Source organism: Meles meles, chromosome 6 (genome assembly GCF_922984935.1).
Source record: "Meles meles chromosome 6, mMelMel3.1 paternal haplotype, whole genome shotgun sequence".
Lineage (NCBI taxonomy): Eukaryota > Metazoa > Chordata > Mammalia > Carnivora > Mustelidae > Meles > Meles meles.
The window spans coordinates 87477823-87497513 of NC_060071.1; the positions used below are offsets into that span (position 1 = coordinate 87477823).

A 19691-nucleotide genomic window follows, 5' to 3' on the forward strand; every position below is an offset into this window, starting at 1 on the left:
TCCTTATTAATTGTGATGGCCCCAGTGCCTGGCACAGAGCAGTGCCCATTACAGTCAAATGCTTAACTATTTAAGGAATAAATGAATGAGTGAATGGATGAATGAATGAGTAAATGAATGAATGCCCTCATGGTTTTCTTCTCCAATTTCAGATCAGGTCCTATACTCCTTTCTTGAAAAGTCTTCAGTTGTTTCCGTACGTCTATAACATAAAGTCCTGATTCCTTTGTATGGCATTCACAGCGTCCCGCCATCTAGCCCACTTTACCTACGTCAGCATTTCCCACCCACTCCGGGGTCTCTCTGTACTCCTTTACGTCCCCAAACACAAGCAGCAGTTTTGCCTCTCTGTGCTTTTGTTGATAAGAGTTCTTCGATCTAAATGCCAATCAAATCCTACTCGTCTGTAGGAATTCCGCTCAAATGCTGCCTCCCTCACAAGCACCTCTCCATCTGTCTCATCAGGACAGTCCTCCTCATCACTTCCCCTGCACTTTGCATTTACAGGCCTCGTTCAGGGCTCGGCTCATACATCCATCTCCCTGACAGGTTTGCCCCCCGGGACCTGGCAGAAGGGTGGCACCTAGTAAGGGTTCAAATGAAGGAAAAGAAAAATGGCAGAAGAGCTGCTCTGGGAAGAAGATGATGAACTTCATTTCCACGTTCTGTGATAAAATTCACCACTCTGTTACAGATGTCTCTCAGTGAAAAATCAAATCCGTGTCAGCATTGTACATTTTGGCAAAAGAGCTACTTCCCTTTGCCTTTTGAGAGGCAACGTCGATTTCCTTTAATATCCAGGTTTTTCGTTTTGCTTACTCAGCAGAAAAAGGCCACTCAAACAAAAGGAAGAAACTGACATATTTTGGATTGACAGATGTCAAGGGACACTACCACCTCATTTCCTTATTGATTAATTTGAAGGTAATTTCCTGGTAACCCAGGCTTCCAAACATGTATTTTTAAGTAGCATGTTGGTAAAAGAAAATTAATTTCTCTGCGTTAAACTTGCCAGCTTTTGAATTAATTGCATGAGCCTAACAATCAATTAATACATGTTAAGCAAACAAGGGAAAATCGGTCAATTAAAAATGACAAAATTGATTCTGAGGGTAGATAAACCAAAAGACTGTCAAAATGCTCACTTTGAAGTTTGGAGACCCTGCCTCTCCGTACAGTCTACCTCCTACTTTCTACACAGCATTCAAATTCCTGAAGCTTTATTATAATTTCTTATAAATAAATGGCCACCTAAGCCTTCTTTGCTGCTTTAGAGGGATTAAGGAAATCAAACATAAACAGCAGTCCTCCACTAGCTACCAGGAGAAGGTCATTGCTTTGGGAAAGTGTGCCACCCACCGTACTCTGGAGAAGTGATTTTGAAAGGGAAGCCTGTGCAAAGTGGGCCAATGTTCTCTCAATGTTTGCCAATGCTCTGTCAGGAAGAAGTTCTAGAGACTGCCTTTCTCTCTCCTGGTCATAAACTCAGTCAAAGATGTCCTCCGGAGAGCGGGCAAAGAGGAGTGGCGGGGCGCAGGGAGAGTGCACACCTTCTTAGAACATTCAAACTAAAGCTTCTCAAACAGCACTCTCTGGACTCTCACATTTGGAGCTGGACATGGGCTAGGAGGGGTAGATTTATTCTCCTAGCCTGGATTTTGAAATCAGCTCCCCACACTTGAAAAGGTAGATGCCTCACAAATGATGTCTAAAGAGAGCATATGAAGGATAGAATTTGTCTCATGAAAATACCTGCATAGGCTTTATAACTATGGAGGGTTACTGCTTGTGTTTACCTGGCCCACCGTGCTTGCCTTTAGTCCCACTCAGGGTGGGTTTTTTTTTTTTAAAGATTTTTTATTTATTTATTTGACAGAGAGAGATCACAAGTAGGCAGAGAGGCAGACAGAGAGAGAGAGGAGGAAGCAGGCTCCCTGCCGAGCAGAGAGCCCAATGCGGGACTCGATCCCAGGACCCTGAGATCATGACCTGAGCCGAAGGTAGCAGCTTAAACCACTGAGCCACCCAGGTGCCCCTCAGGGTGGGTTTTATCAGAAAATAAGTCCATTGTCCTCTCCCACATGGACTAAAAAAATCAGGGACAAGAGCACACACATCACTAATTTCTCCATTTTGCCAAGGGCACTTTTCATAACAGATATGTGTAAAATTTCTAGAGCTATTTATATTTTAGCAAATAGAAGATCTCCAAATACAGTGTGAAAAAAATGACACTGATGAAGTGTGCTTAAACTTCTACATCCTACTAAATCTTCACTTGAATGTTGACAATCTCTCAGTCTTAATATAACCAAAATCAGAACCCATCCCCTGCATACCAGCCCCTTCCGTCTTTGTACATCGTATCCTCCTCTATCCTGAGACTCTGGCCAAAGGCTCAAGAGTGTCCTTTGAGACCATCTCTTTACCTCTGACCCCACACTGAACACATGAGCAAATTCTGGCATTTCAGCCTTCGAAGTGTTTCCACAACCCAACCACTTCCCACCATTCCCTCTTGGCCTACCATCACCTCCCCAACCTGGACCTCTGCAGAGGCCTCCTCCTTGGCCTTTCTGCTGTCACTCAGGACCCCAGAGCAGCCATCTGCAGCAGCCAGAAACACTCATCAGATTTCAGCTCTCCCGCTTGGTCTGTCCTTTTCATCACTGTATCCCAGAGCCTAGAACAGTGCCTGGCAACATAGGAACCTCGGTGATTCTTGCTGAACGAATGAAATCCTGTAGTTTGGGTGAGGTACACAAAATGCTGCAGGGGCATTTGGATGTTTGGGAAGCATCATCTGACCACATAGAAACTGGCAAAGAGGGGGAGACCTGCCACTGAACCTCAGTCCTCCACCCATTTGCCATTCCACGGCTATCCCTATTCCTCCCTTCCAAACTCTTCTGGAAAAGGAAATACAGCAGGCGTGGGCTTGGTTGGCCCGTACTGCCTAAAGCCTCTCCTTTGGGGTCTGTGTCTGCCTAAACCAAAGTAGGAAAAAGAAAGTCAAGTGCCGATCCTAGTTCTTTTAAACAGTCACATACATACTTGGCAGTCATGATAGCACAAGTCACTCCAATAATCAAAAGAATCATTACTTGTTTTGCTAAAATCCCAAGGAAATCGCACAAGATGTGATATTTCAGCACTAATGAGGTTGTGCCTGAAGAAGTGTGATTTTAATTGTGATAGATTTAGAGAATCCATTGCAACACTGCGGGAGAACAGCGTGCTCTTCCCAGTTCCAGGGAAAGGGCATTAATATCCCATGTTTTTGTTTTATTTAGTCCTCGCTGGCTGTGTGGAGAATCACCTAAGGTGATGCTAGAGCTACTAGGGGCTACATCAAATAAAACCCTATAAAGAACTTTATTTTCTCCTCCCACACTACGAACAGACACTGCACAACAGAGGAACATTTGTCTTGAGTTGCCTTACAAGCTACCAGATTGATTTGCTTTGCCACCGACAGTTCTGATCCCGACAACCTTTCCACCACCTTCCACCCTTCGAAGGTGGAAAGTCATGGCTGTCGTACAGTGGCTCCCACAGCCTTTACACCGGCAGATGGAGGAAAGGCATTCCTGCAGAATTCTCCGTCGTTCCCAAGACCGAGCTGGGCTGGGTGTGAAAAGCTCCCGGTGGAAGTGTGCATATGAGCAGTGTTGCTGATTACTTCATTAGAACCCTGTGCGCTTCAAGAGCCATATGCTTTCAAGTTTCTTTAAATGGTATTAGGGAAAAATATCCTCAAGGCATTATTTTTAAAGGGGACTTCAAACGTTCCCTGAGAAATAAAAAAAAAAAAAAAAAGGATAGCACGTTTGAACTCCAGGGGGTTGCGGGAGAAATCTTACTTAGCAAGACTGAAAATGGAGCCCTCTGTTCAGTTTCAGGGGGAAGTAAGGGTTGGTCACAAGCAGATAAATTTGAGACATGGATGGAGAAAGATTCAGACAATCTCCAAATCCTTGAACCCTTAAAATAAAAGAGCAGAGAAGAAGAGGACTTGAGAATGGAAATCAAAAAAAAAAAAAAAAAGTTTTTGTTCTCAGATCCAGTGGAATAAAGAGAATTGAATGATCCCCCCCACATACCTTACAGAGTGCAAAAGGCTGCGGGTTCTTCCTGTTTCTTCCACAGAGCAAACACTTCTAAACAATCCCCCCTTCCTGTGTTACATGTATTCAAACATATTAAAGACCTGGGAAGCAAGGCTACAGGTAGGGGTTACGCTACTCATTTCGAGTCTCCCTGCAAAGGGTCTGCTCCAGAGGTCAAATCAAAGAGATGCTTCTAGTTTAAACCTTCCTTTTCTAAATAGATCCCAACCTGATCTCATTTAATGCATTGGTATCTGGTTTCTCAGGCATTATGGTTGCGGTATTACATATCAAAAGGACTCTTGAGAAATTCCCTCGAATTGATAATTCTAATTTCTTATGTATAACTACTCTATATTCACTCAGAGGACAGCTGCATTGTATGCTAAACCATGAATCGTGGAAATTGGTCCCTTTGTACGTAGGTTTGTATTAAATCGAGATGCTCTCTTTTTTTCCCCCTGTTTGTTCCCACACTTGAGTTCCTGGTGTCAGTTTGTATTTGCCTTCTTGAGCATATTAAAGTTTTTCTAGTGCTTGTGATGTTCTTGCCAAGAGCACACTTGCAGCAATCTGCACTAGAACAGTCTTTGTGCCAATTACTTCAAAAAGTATTCTTTAAAATAAAAAGAGGGAGGGGGAATTTTTTTTTTTTAAGGGAACTTTCAGGTTATAGTGTGATGGTTTCAATTTTAATTCTTGAGTCAGTCTTCCTGAAATGATGGCTTAGAGGCTCTGAAATGTGCATCTTTGCTTTGTTTTCTCTCTCTCTCTCTCTCCCTCTTTTTTAAAAAGCTTTTCCACAAAATGGAAGTCCCGATAAAGACATAGGAATAGCGGGGGAATCGGGAGTGTGGAGGAAACTGCTGTCGTTGCTCACACCACACCCTCATCTACTTAAACAGCTTCGGAAAGGAAACTGCTAGAAGCTTGTTAAAGAGTTTCCAAATGTGTGTCTGCAAATGACTCTCTCTAATCATAGCTGAATAAACCAAACGCAGCAAATGAGCTGGTGACAGGCGCAAAAGTCACATGAGTGTTTTGAATCGCATATGCTGAGTGGATAATAACCCAAGTCAGGGCCATGGGGTCTTCTGAAGGTTAAAATCCTAAATTTGATCGAGTCCTTTCTATAGAGAGATATAAACACATTTGGGAAAACAAAAGGGGGAAACGGGAGGGAGTAGTGCCCCCAAAAGGCACAATCAGTTAGGAGAGAAGGTGTTGGGCAAGAGAAGAGGGGACCTCGCTTTTCCACCTGTACCTGCCACTAACTGGCTTTGTGTCTTGGGCAAGACGGTCACCGCACCGGCATCCACCTCCACACGTGAGACACCAGAGGGTTGCTTGGGGCCGTCTGCAAGTCCTCCCCATGCGGTCTTTCTGGGATGTTGAACACAAAGAGGTTTGGGCACAGGTAGAGATCCATTCTCTACATAAAGAGAGACGTTTTGAGAGGCGTGTCATTGCCAGAAATTACTCTCACGAAGGAGGAAATTGAGGAGTCATTAAGGCAGCCTTCTAAAATATTAGCTGTAGAATTTAGAGGGCAGGTTAAGAGACGTTTAAGAAAATGACCTGTGCTAATCAATGCTCAACACATATCAGGGGTCCCAAAGAATAGAAACCAAGATAGCAGAAACACACCATTATGGAAGTTTAGGGCTTTGAGGATGGATCCAGGCTGGGTATTTAAAGATATTGGATTCAACAGACACAACGCTAAGGAAGGGTCTCTGCAGCCATGTAGGGAGGCCCCCTCACTTTCCCCATGAGGGAATCGATGTAGAGAAGGAAGGTCCTAGTGTTCAGACACAGAGCGACATGTTGCCTGAGTCTAACAGGAAAACTGAGGAATCTTGGCTTCAGTCACTGTGGTTTCTCAAGTGCCCAGCTTAAGAGAATGCTCTTTGTTCTTGCATTACTTTGAGTCCTACATACCTACGGTAGACTCCGGGGAAGTGATCATTTTTCAGTTTGATCTTTCAGGAGTTTTATGTCTGAATTTGGACAACATTGGGGTTTTTGTTTTCTTCAAAAATATTTATGACCTATGCATTTTGCTTTAAAATCTTTTAATTATCAGAGATGCCTCGGTGGATGAGTCATCTAAGCATCAGCCTTTGGCTCAGGTCATGACCTTTGGGTCTTGGGATCGAGCCCCGCACTGGACTCCCTGCTCAGCGGGGAATCTGCTTCTCTCTCTCCCTCTGCCCCTACCCGCTTTGTGCTCTGTCTCTGTCTCTCTCTCTCTCGCTCGCTCGCTCTCGCTCACTTGCTCTCTCGCTCTCTCAAATAAATAAAATATTAAAACAATTAAAAACTAAAAATAAAATGATTTAATAATCAGAAATACAATCATTAACACTTGTGTGCTTCCCCCTTAAGGAAATGGTTGCTGCAAAAATATATCAGCTCTTAAGACCGCGGACTTGCCCTTCCACAAAAGCCAGGCCACCCATCTACTCGGATAAGTGTGGTTCTGCCTCCCCAGAAACGCAGCAAGAGATGGGTAGCTGACTCCTACATATAAGAGCTATTTTTTCTAAAGGTTTTCCTTTGTTATCAAAAACACAGTCATTTCTTCTTTCTATAGAACTTCTGATTGGGTGGAGGGCATAGAAAAAGTCTGGCTTAACATTTTCTCAGGATGGCAAAGAACTCTCTGGAACTGCTGTCTTCATGCAGAGAAGCACTCGGTCTATGGTGCACAGCTGTTTTTGGACATTGGTTGCAATTTCGAGTGTCTATGTATAAATTCTGCTAGCAGACTCAAGAGGAACAAAGGCTAAGGAGACTAACTTAGAACAAGACTAGTTGTTCGACTCAAGAAATTTAAGTAAAATGCACATTCAACACAAGTGTTAAGCAAAGATCATAAATAGAAAACATTTCATTTATATCTTTCCCAATAAGAGTTCATGGGTTCTAAAGAACCTACATGATGTGATATGGTATTGGGGCAGGAATGGGGGAGGGGTAGATAGGAGTAAGTGAGCCAGTTTCTATTCCTTATTAGTCACAGGGCTGGTTCTGAGTCTTTTTTTTTTTTTTTTTTAATGCTGTTAGAAAATAGAATTGCAGTCTCTTACACGGAGAACTGCCACTCCACCTTCAACAAAGTGTCACTAAGCCACAAGGGTCCTCTCCGGTCCACGAGGGCTGATACCCCCTCTTCCACCTCAAGTGATAGAGGAATAAAATAGTTGCCCTCTACAGAGGTACGATGGTCCTCTGTCCTTCTCTAGGAGACTTTAATAAAGTAACTGAATCAAACAAAATTTGATCAGATGTGTATGGTTCAGTCTTCTTGCTTTGCCCCTTAACAATTTATCGAGGTGTTTCTACCCATGGTCCTGTTTTATTAAATGATATTTGAAGTGTTCCACTCTCGGAGAAAATGTGGTTTATGTCTTTGGCATATATTTACATAATCTTGTTAAGGAAATCTCTAGCTTCAACTATCCCAATAAAAAATCTTATCTCTGGTAGAAGAAAGACTGTTTTCCCCAAAGGGAGCAAGAAACAGATATGGAGTCCAGACACATTTTGAGAAACTAAGGCTGTAATTATAGTTATATTTTTATGTTATGTATTGGAAGTTTGTTAAAAGAGATGGATGAGAAGTAATTGTTATGTGTGGAGGATACAGTCACATAAGAAAAGAATGCTGTAGCTAATGTTTTTTAAATGTGGGTTTTAAAAATAATTTTTTATTTGTTGCCTTGGAAAATATTTCTACATTAAAAAAAAAAAAAAAACCACTGAGGGTGATGATAAATCACCAGCAATCTCTCAGCTCCCCACCAGAGCCATCAAATTAAGGGTTAACTTCTCAGGATTGCCCTGAATTAATCAGGAGCTAAGCCAGGGGCAGACTGGGCGAGGGGGAGGGGATTGGCAGAGCTCGACCTCCCCCAAGAGGCTTTGCGGCACAGCAGTGCAGCCCACTGCAGCGTGGCCACTGAGAGAACGCAGACCTTTACGCAAATAAAGGAGCCTTGACAGGGCTCCCAGGGCTGCTCCCTCGGGCACCCGGCTCACAGAAGGTACATCCTGATCCCGCAAGTGCCCAGGTTTCCTGCTTATCGTTCACCGGTCCTTCGTTTTCAAAGGACCAAGATAAGGGATTGTGTTCTACAGAGTGGAGTCTTTTTTTGCAGTGCAGATTTGACCGTAAATAGATGTTCGTCTTTCTTCACTCACTCAGGAGGCAGTCTGTGATCAGCCTCTAGGTCATCGTCATTAAGATCTCTGGATTGGTTCTGCTCTTTAGCTAAAGAGGACGCTGCAGGTGGATGGCCCAGTGCTTGGTGAATGCAGATCCCCAGGCCCCTCCCTAGATTTAAAGAATCCATTGTTTGGGGGTGAGGTCTGGGAATCCACCTGATTAATAAGCTCCCCAGGTAATTCTCGTGCACGTTCAAATTGAAGCACCACTAATCTTAAAGGGGCTTTTGTTTTTGTTTTTGTTTTTGTTTTTAACACGAATCCCTGATACCAGCATGAAGTATTTGGGGCTTTCTAATTTAAAGGACAAAGTCTAATTTCCCTCATGGACCAGACCCATTTAATTGTTTGTGTGACTTGTGTAAATTGACTTATCTATAACTGGAGGAATGCTCATACTCACACTTGTGAGTATGAGTCTTTCCCTTCAGGACCTTAGACTGTCCACTGGAGTAAAGAAATGAGCCCCAGCTTCCTCCCTTCCTCCACTTTCCATGATCAGAATTGCCCTTAGCCATTTCCAGCCTGTCCACTTCCTGAACTCCCCTTCATGGAGTCTTTTTAGGAGTCCGAGCAAGCTTCCGATGGGCTGTGCTCCAGTTACATCCCTCCCCACACTCACCCCATTGCCATTCAAACCAAATGGAGTCCCTGAGAATTAACATCTGCTAACTACAGCCCTTTTACCCAAGGACTGTCTCCTGCCCGTGTTCCTCTTTCTTAACTTTAGCCAGGATGCTTCCCGGGTACCCAGTCTCCCCTCTTCTCTTCTCTTCTCTGCCCTTAAATCGAGCCCATGTGAGACCCTCCCTAAGTTGTGGCTAGTTCTCTAGCCTAGCGTGCTGAATCTGGTGCCCAGTATTGAAGACCCCGATCTTAGAGGAATTCTTGGGGGCAAACCCCCAGAAATCCTCCCACCACCTCAGCTGATGGCCATCTAGTTGATGATGATATTCCAAGTCCACCCCTCCTGCTGTATCCCCCTTGGGGCCCTGAAAAAGTCTGCATTTTCACCCACTCCCTGCCACCACCTCATTTCCCCCTGAATCTCACCTCCCCCCAAATCTCACCTCTGCCTTGAGAAGTTATACCTTTTCCCTCTTCTGCCTTTTCTTATCCCTGGTTGCTCCAGTCCCATTGTGAATTATAACAAAGCCTATTAGAGTAGAATCGGTTCCTAGAAATACAATCGGAGATCCTGGAAAAGGAAGGGAAATGGTCTTCTGCTGTTGTTCTGCCCTCACAGGGTCCAACAGCCCCTCCTTCAGTTATGAGCCCTTTTCTCAGGAGAGCTCACCTCTCTGGACAAGTACTTGGGTCTCGGCTAAGCTTTTTTCTTGCTGTTTTGTGCTTTGTTTTGTTTTGTTGTTTTTCTGGAGGACTTGTGCAAAGACCAAGGTGGCAGGAGTCAGACAGTCGGGGACAGAGAGACGTGTTAGAGCTGATTCTCCAACCCATAGATATGGTCTAAATCTGTGAAACCCACTCCCTAAAAACTTGTAGGAAGTCATTTATATGAAGCTGATATCCTCACACAGGTTTAGATTAAGTTGTTATGCTGTAGGCTAGATGTTTAGGTTCAGACGACCTAGCTAAGTTATCTTTCAGCGGGTTGGGGGCCACCTCAAAGCCCCCATCACTTAAAAATAATTAGCTGGCTTTCCCACCTGAGCTAGTGATTTATGATCTGTATGCTAAACCAGACTTCTACAGGGGAATAAAAGAGAAAAGACCAGAGTGCCAGAAGGAAGCTTAATTTTTAAGGTAAATTTGGATTCCCTTAAAGGACGAGTGAAAAAAATCTCTGAAGAAGCTCTAAACCCAGGGAATCCATGGTTTTCTCATGCCCGCAGCTCTTTTTGTTCCTATTTGCCTAACCCTGTTCTGTGCTCTACATTATATGTGGAAAATAATGCACATAATACTTAGCATTTCCTTTTGATAAAGCAAACGTTTTATATTACTAGTACTGAAATTTATTCCTAAAAGAACGGAGAATAGCTTCCAGATGTATTTTTGTGTTACGGACTTTCTTTTCCTTAAGTATTGACAGAGGGCAGGTTTTATCAAGGTCTTTGTGATGGGCTTATTTATAATGAGAAGATATTAGTGGAGCACATCTAAGTGTTTATCACTAACAGATGACTGAAAAGAGCATATGGCAGGAAAAGAAATATATATTTGTCCAAGAAACGTGGCTTGTTAACACTCCCACACTCATCCTTAACTCTGCGGACTTGTACTTGTACCGTGCACATCCGCGGGGGGTATCAGAAGAAAAAGAAAAGTCAGACCATGATTCCTTCAATATGGGACTGTCAGATAATGCTAATTTGGGACATTCTAATCAAAGTGGGTAGGATTGCAACTCAGAAACCCAGTACATTCTGCTTCACTGTGGCTGGCATCCGGGCAGTGCTGTGTAAGGGGTTTGGAAAAATACACGCTTTAGCATTTTTGTAGAGAGCTCTTTATGATAAAACAAGAACAATGAAAGGAAGCGAGAGGATTGAGCTCTTATAGAAAATTGAGCTCGGGGGCGAAGAATCTCTTAGTTCAGAAATCTCTTTTGAAGGATGTCTGTAGATTAGATTTAAGACCAGACTAAGATGAATCTTTAAAACACAGAGGCACTTTTTACCTGGTATTGGCCAAAACCAAAGCATTGTTTCAGCTCAGAAATGACCCATAACACCTTATTGATTCATTCTTAAAGTAAACTCTGGATTTATTAACTTGCAGCTGGACTCTGAAACTCCTGCCTCCACAATGGAGTTGTAAGCACAGTGGGGGAGTGGGGAAGGATTGTGCTATAGCACAGTAAAGGCCACTCAATGGAGCCTAATAGGTCATAGAATTCTCTAGAACTTAGCAGGAACCCTAGGTATCATCTCCTGATCCTTATCCTCCATTTCTTATCCTAGGAATGTTACCTTGGCCAAACTAGATGACTTGCCAAAATGACCAGGCCAAAACTCAAATAAAACGTTCCATTTTTTCAATTCAGCATTCTTTCTATGGCACAATACTCCTTCCATTTTGCAGTAATTATGTTATTTTATAGGTTCATGGTTATTGACATAATATTAGTATTTAGGCTCATATATTTGTATTTATAATCATTGCCCATTCACCTATTTAACTTTACAAGGAAGCCATTCCATTCTTTGAGGTATTACCACTGGGACTGGTAACGATACAGCAAGCTTGGCAATTATGTCAGATTAGAATTGTGGGTGGAGAAAAGGGGGGTATTTAGATGTTTCAGAATTTTTTTTTTTTTTTACAAAAGTCATCATGATAGAGCAAAAGAACCTCAATTTAGAGAAAAAGAGAAGTTGCCTTAGGTTTCAGATACTCAAAGCAAGGGGTGGGAATGGATGCTTTTGCTCTTTCTCTATATTTTCTCCATTGGTAATTCCATTGACCTCTTTGGTTTTAACTATCATGGCGAGCAGGGGGGAAAGGGGGGCCATTTTCCAAAATTATTCTTTCAACTATCATCTCTTATGTGTCCAATCCCTTTTTCTAGCTCTCCCTAAGAGACCTTGTCCAGGACTTCTCCAAGCTGTTCAGATACAAAATGTCCACAGGGAAATCTATGTGCTCCCTCTTTCAGCAATTCTTCCATTCAGTCTATCATCATCATCATCCTACAAAACATCATCCTACAAAACATCCTACAAAAAAACTTGTACAGGACTTCTCCAAGCTGTTCAGATACAAAATGTCCACAGGGAAATCTATGTGCTCCCTCTTTCAGCAATTCTTCCATTCAGTCGATCATCATCATCATCCTACAAGCACAAAATCATGGTGCTTCTCCCCAGGACCCATTATTGCTAATTTCTACTGCTTCTACCTGCCATTTTGGCCCATCTCTGTCTCTTCTGCTCATACCAACTGAAGTGTTCCTGGACCCCTGGGCATTCCTAAGAGATTCCCTTTTATATTATTTGTTCTAGCCCTTTTCCCTGTCTGGGAACCCCTTCCACCATTCTATAATCCAATCTATGTTAGCACTTTTTTTTCTAATGCCAGTTTCACATAGCCTTCCTGATCCATTCTGTCAGGAGTACTCACTACCTATCCTGAACTTTCCATGATCTTACTCTTTATCTTTCTTATGGTGCACACTTAGGGCTTAACTGAAATTGTATTTGTGAGCATACAGAGTGTGTATCAGGCATGTATGTAGGCACTTTATATACATTTTAACTTAATCCTTTCAGCAGCCCTCTAAGACCTAGAAAGACCCCTACCTAGAAATCCATATTTTATTGGTCTTGGGTATAGCTTAGACATGGGGATTTTTTTTTTTTTTAAGTAGGCTCCACACCCAGCATGAAGTCCAGTGCAGGGCTTGAATTCATGACTCTGAGATCAAGACTTGAAATGAAATCAAGAGTCAGTCACTTAACTGATTGAGCCATGTAGGTGCCCCTAGACATGGGACTTTTAAGTACTCCTAGGGTAATTCCAATATATAGCATGGTTGAGAATCACTGGTTTAACTCCAAATCCATTAGCCAAATGTTCTCCAATGGTAGGTATAACTTTTGAAGCTTTAAACAACAAACAAATGCTAGACCCTAGCCCAGTCCTACCGAAGTAGACTTCTAGGAGACAGAGTCTAGGAATCCATATGCTGATAAAGCTTCATAGTTATTCTCTCACATAACCAGGATGGAGAGGCGCTGTCTTTGTCAGACACTGTATCATCTTCCCATAGTCCTAGTTTACAAGTAATTATACATGTCTCCTCCCACTGTGTAATCTGTAAACCCTTTGAGGATAGGTTTACATTGGAGTCACTGTAATCTGCTCCCTCGCACCTAGCAAGGTCCCTTGCACGTAGCAAGTTAATAGAAACTAACATACCAATATTATGTCCTTTGATGAAGAAAACAAAGATGCCTTTTTAAGAAAACAAAGATGCCTTGACATAGTACTTCTTCTATGCTGAGTTTTTAATCTCTACTCTACGGACCTAGAAAGTCACTAAGTCATTTCAGTTCTCTGAGTATAACATTTGCATATCTGTACAATGCCAGGGCTAGGACTTGAACTCAGCTCTTCTGACAATACTTTGGCCTCTACACCTCAGGTCTTCAAAGCAACTACAAAGTGAAAAACTCAACTATCTATGTGTTCAGATGCCTGCTGTCAGATGTGTTTCTAAACTTTGAACATAACCTGTCATATGGGGAAAAAAAGGTTTGCATTATGAAATGGATTTGAAAAAATACATTAATTTCAACCCCAAAATAAGTATGGAATAAATAGACATGCTTTTCTTCTCACCTCCCTCACCTTCAGAGATACCTATAGAGAGACAAACATACCCTTTAACATTTCCTGACTATTTAGTTACTCCATTAGGGTTTTTTTTTTTTTCCCCTTCATCTTAGTTTGTCCTGCTTCTCAAAGACTTTTCAAATAACCTGAACTTCTGGTTATAATTGAAATCTTTTTAAAGATTCATATACAGTTTACTTAAGGTAGTAAATTAATATCTGGTATAAACTTGTGATGTTTCATTCAATATGAATATGCACATAAACATAACAAAGTTGAAATGAAACTTGAACAACACTTAGAAATCAGGATTCTAGGCTCTTTTTGCCATTTCTGAGTTAGGTGACTCTGGACAGGGAAGGAACTTTCCAGAAGTCTCTTTTCCACCTAAAAAATGAAAGGGAGAAGGACCCAGGATAGACCTTCCTACATTTTCTTCCAGACATGAAAATTTATGATCTCTTAAAATAAGAAGAACTCATTTATTAGGCTTTGGGTCAAGATTAAATTAGTCACCAATCCTGACCCACTAATCAGTTGATATGTGAAGGGGCAAACAGAATTATAATGAAATTTGGACACTTCTTCACAAGGTAGAAAGCATTCACCTCCATTATCTCTTTTCACTTTCATAACATAACCTGCAGAACACTCCTTATTATCCCCATTTCACAGAAAACTGAGAAGCAGATGGTTGAGTGACTTGTCCTGGGTAACGAAATCAGAAAATGACAACTATAGACCCCCCACGGGACCCAGCTTTTGACCACCTTCAGCACTTCCGTGACCACAGGCAATGCTGGAGATGGGGACCCAGGTCAATCTGACATGCAGACAGCTCCCCCAGCAGCTTCTGTGCCTTCCCAAAATGTCTTCTAGCCCAGAAGCCCATAAATTGCTTTAGAATACAATACCAAGTGAAGATTTATTTATCATATCTTTTCTGAACGCATATTTTCTGGAGCATTTATAGATCTGTTTTTCCAAGAAGCTGAGAGTTCCTGATAAAACACGACAGATAATGATAAATGAGCATCTATGTTAGCCTAGCTGGGAGGAGGCCCAGGGACTGTTAACACTCCCCCCTGTGAAGTTAATCCCATTTCTTTTAGCCATTTCTTTATTAGTTAATGAGGTCTTACAAAAATGTGTGCCTGTGATGGTGTTTTAGCATCCTTGCCTCTAGGAACGTTTTCAAATATTCATCAAGTCGCTTGTCTGACCAAAGCTTAAAGCAAAGGTGCATTAAGTATGAATTCTAGTCAACTTCAAATGTGGGTGGTCACAAAGCTGCTCCTGAAACAGCCCCCTCAGTAATCCTCCTCACTGGTATCTCCAGAGCGGCAGCGCTGGGTGTAAATGTGAAGGGGAACCAGGGGAAAAAGGTCTTATTTAGGACACCAGGACTCCGAAGGGCAGCCCCGTAAGCTTTGATCCTGCCTCTTGACTGACAGCAGTGTGGCTAGCTTTTGGAAAACTGAATAACTTCAGGGAAACAAAAACAAAATGAAAAAGGAAAAAGGCTTGACCACCAGTCAAGCCCTTGGGAAGGAGAGCAGAGGCTCATTGTTAATACTCCTAGAAGGCCAGTTCCCACTTCCCACTTGAGTTCCTTATAGCAAAAAGGGAACCATCAAAAGCTGTCTTGGTGCTCAATGGTACATTTTTGGAGAGACAAACCAAAGGCAGAAACTTGATTAACTACTAAACCAAGCTCCCTGGTATGGTGAATGACAGGGACTACATCTACAACCTCGTTTTGGCAGGTCCCCTACCCCGTAGCACGATCCTAGGAACAGAGCTAGAGTACGCACGTGCGTGCGCCTCTCCAACACCCTCCTCCCCCGACCCATCCACACACATAGGACTTCCATCCTCCCAAAGCACACAATCCTTGAGGCTTTTCCACCCTTTCATGATTTTGTTTCCTCAAAACATCACTTAAGGAAGTTGACATTATGGCTGGCCTTCTATGTGTAGTTTATAAGCAAAGGGACTTTTTCAAAGGGCATCTGTAAAAATATCATTTCAAATGTGTGAGGAAGATGAAGCCCTTCGGTTTGGTTCTGGAAGGCTTGGACTATCTGTGGTATACTTTGCCTAAGAAGCTGAGAATGACAGCCCAGCATTCTCACACCTGTCTCTGCACAGGTAACCAAAATAGGGCACCAGGATGGTGCAGATTTCCTGATCCTACTTTAGAACAAGCTCGAGGAATGATTGATGGGCCAAAGTCTTCTGACCTTCAACCCCAGAGGGCAGTGCCATAAATCATAGTAGTACTGGTAGCTCAGTTCTTTCTGACACAGAATATCTATGCTCAGAAGGTCCCATTCATGTCATTGCCACTAAGACTTATATTCACTGGAGTCTCTTGGCCTTTTCACATGATCAACACCCACCGCCCCCCTGCCAAGTGAAGGAAAGCTCTGGGCCATACATGTGAAAGGAGATGGCCATGTAATCCACTCAGTACAGATATGGAGACACACAGACATCATCCATTAACAAGGGCAGATAATGCAAACATTTCCTTTTGCAACTCATTGCTCAACTTTCTGGTCATTTTAACTGGTTATACACTTCATTGCAATGTAAAAAAGAAAGAAAGAAAGAAAGAAAGAAAGAGAAAAGTAAAGAAAAGAGGGGGGGGGAAGGGCAAGAAAAAGTCCTGAAAATAGCAATAGCACAGTAATAATTCTGCCTTGAGTAAAGCTCAGCCTATAATATTATTTCTCTTTTGTCCCTGCCTCAGGGACATTGAGGGCATATTGACAGCCATTATGATTACAGAAGATACAAACTAATGTTGGTTGTTCCAGATGTAATTTTGCAATTTCTCAAAAGAAATACTGTTCCATCCCAGATGCAAATTTGACTGTGTCCTATCCTTAATGTTCTATTACAGGTGATTCACATAACAGGCCGGCTACGACTGAGGGTGTCCCTATCCCACGGGAGGACCGTTCCCAGCCAAATCATGGGTCTTGTGGTTGTGGCTCATGCCCTGCCTCCCCCTACGATCAATGAAGTCAGAATTGACTGCCATATGTTCGTCACTCGAGTAAATATGGACCTCAATATCATTTACTGTGAAAATAGGTACTTTGTTTTTGTTCTCATTTCCTCTGTTGTATGTTACACATTGGTGATGGCTGGTGTTTGTGGCAGTCTGAAGGATTTTACTCTCCCAGTGAGGCTCATTATAAATCCTGATCTTATTTTTAATGGCTGCTTGGACTGACACCAAACATGCTTTTTATTTAAAATTTACATTGCTGTCCTGATTTACATTAGGGACAGCAATGGAATGGATTGGGATACCCAGACATCCATATGCTGTAATTAAGACCCATTTTGGCCGTGAACCCAAGGAGAGAGCAGGGCTGAGACGTTCTTGGCAAAATTATACGGTAAAAGGTATCTCCTGCTGCCTCAGTCAGTTGCACTTCCTGTCTCCTGTACGGGCCCAGCTTCAGGATGGCCAGTGTTCATACAGCCTTCAGCACATTGCCTTAGCTGCTTGCCAGGCTATGCGTTACCATAGACTGGGTGGCTCAAACAACAGACATTTACTTCTCATCGTTCTGGAGACTGGGAGTTCCAAGATCAAGGTACAAGCTAATTAGGTTCCTAGCAAGAGCCCACTTCCTGGTTGCAGATAGCAATCTTCTTGCTGGATCTTCACATTGGGGAGAGCGAGAGCTCTGGTCCCTTCCTCCTCTTACGAGGACACTAATCCCATCACGGGGTCTCCATCCCCATGACCTCATCTTCACCTAATTACCTCCCAAAGCACCCCCCCCATACTATCACACTGAGTATAAAGGCTGTACTGTATGGGCTTTGTGGGGGGAGGGACACGTGCAGGTCACAACACATGGAGGGGAAGAAAATGAGAATTTGAGGCCCCCAGAGGGAAAAGGATGAAAAATCTGCAAAACTATTAAATAAAATGTTGTAAGCCTGAGGAATTTGCTTTTATAAATTAAATTTTTTTAAAAAGAGAGAGAAAGAGAGAGAGGGAGTCATCATATAAATGACTTGACAGTCCTTCCTTAACACCAAGCTTTGATAAAAGGACTTTTTAACCTCTGGTTTAAAAGTTCACTTTTTCCATTAAGCACAAAGCAAGGGACAAGGAAATGGGACAGTGCCCCCTCAGACATTTCACCCACAAGTCACCAGCCCATCATCAGACCGATTTGAAGAAGAGAGAATGCGCGGGCATGGGGAGAAGGGGGAAAGAAGCTTCCATGATACTATTCCATCTGCTTCTGCCACAGGCAGACTCACTGAGGTAGTTTTGAGAGGGTGCTTTTGTGGCACAGATTACGGTCATGCACGAAAGCAGCGTATGTTCACTAAGCCCTGGTAGTGCCCTCAGGGCAAAATGAAAGAGCAGAATGGTCAAGCAGCTCCGGTAATTGACCTCTGCAGGGCCTAGCCAAGAGGAAGACGGCCAACGTCTACGTTCCATCCCCTGGGAAGCTCTGAAGATGTTGAGCCCAAGTTAGAAATGCCTACCATTTCCAGTCAGGATTGGATCCAGAGGAAAGAATCCATCAGGAGAAAAAGACACCCACCTGAGCTATTAGCATTCCATGGGGTAGAAGAGACCATGAACCCGTCACTCTAATTTAACAAGTAACCCTAAATCTATTTTTTTTTTAAGTTTGGTTGGCATTTCTTAAAATTTTTAGAAAACTGACTGTATACTTGGGTTGTGTGTGAAGTATTCTGGAATGGCAAAAGAGTATCAGGAAAGACAGAGAAAAGGATTCGCTAGGGTGAGCAAGTAATAATAAAGATAGCGTTTGTTGAACACTTAGCTACACTCTCGGCAATGTGCAAAACTCATTATATACATCATCTGCTTTAAGCTGCAGGACAGTTCTGTGATATGGGTGTTGCCATGGCCTTTGGCACCCTCAAGCAGTTTCAGTTTAGAGAGAAAGGGTAAGTGAGACGCCCAAGGTCACAATTTGTACTCGACATGTGCCAGATTTAAAAACCAGGCAGTTAGCTACGTGTGGGCCTTCCTGCATTCCCTGCCACTTTTTTCTATAGAAGTCAGGCTAAGTGGTAAGGAAGCCATCAGACTAACCACTGAGGGGGACTCTCATATCTATGCATCCCTTAAAGAATACAGTTCTAGCCCACAAAGCTGTTTACTCTGATGAAAAAGATAGAATGCTGGAGAGGGAGCTCCAATGCAGGGAGGCGGATAGAAAGTCTGATGACCTATGGCTTTACCTCTTCAAATACGTAGGTCGGGCTCCCTTGATTTACATTTACTACCGTCACTCCCTCCAAAAACCAAAGCCTCATCTTGTTCACCTGCTTCCAGTGATGGTCCTATCCCAAAACCCTCACTTCATTTTCATTCCTGTGATCACAGATTGATTAATTCTGCTCCATGGACCTGAATGCCTTTTGGTGCCACTCCAATAATTGAGATCATTTTCTGTGACCCACTTTAAGCTTTGTTTCTTCCCTTTAAAAAGAAAAAAAAACTTTTTTCCGCAGCCCCTTATTAGCCAATACAATACGGCATTATTTCCCAACTGAAGAGGATAGGAGTTATTTAAAAAGGACCCGCGTTAAAAGAAATTGCTTGTTTGACCTGAGGAAAAAGCATACCTTATGTGCCAGGCACTGTGCTATGCTCATTTCGTTTCACTCATCAATCCCCTCACCAACCTCCTAAGTTATTTTTACGGTTAAGGAAACTGAGGCTCAGAGTACAAGGTACCATCAGGATTCCGCTCCTCATATAGGTCAACAGACTGGTCTGGGGATTTCTACACAAGTATTAAGAGGTCTCTGGACACTAAGCTGGTCACACTTGCCATGGTAACAGGTTCTGTATATAGGAATACTTCAGATGTTTTGAAGGATTTCGTTCCCATAAAGCATAAACTAAAGAACATCTTCCCTAAAATATCACTGGCTTTTTCCCAGGGCCTATTGTTTAATTAGGGAATTGCTAACTAGAAACACAAGACCTGTCCTGGCCGCTGCAGACCATTCTTCTCCGTGGACAAAGCCAAC

The 19691-nt window shown here is 42.7% G+C and overlaps 1 protein-coding gene across 1 annotated transcript in view; it reads left to right on the plus strand.

The window, feature by feature from the left end:
- Nucleotides 1–19691, plus strand: part of NPAS3 (neuronal PAS domain protein 3) — an 863147-nt gene that overhangs the window by 818442 nt on the left and 25014 nt on the right. The window contains 1 exon segment of the mRNA XM_046007000.1: nt 16546–16739. Within this exon segment, the coding sequence (XP_045862956.1) occupies nt 16546–16739 (194 nt within the window).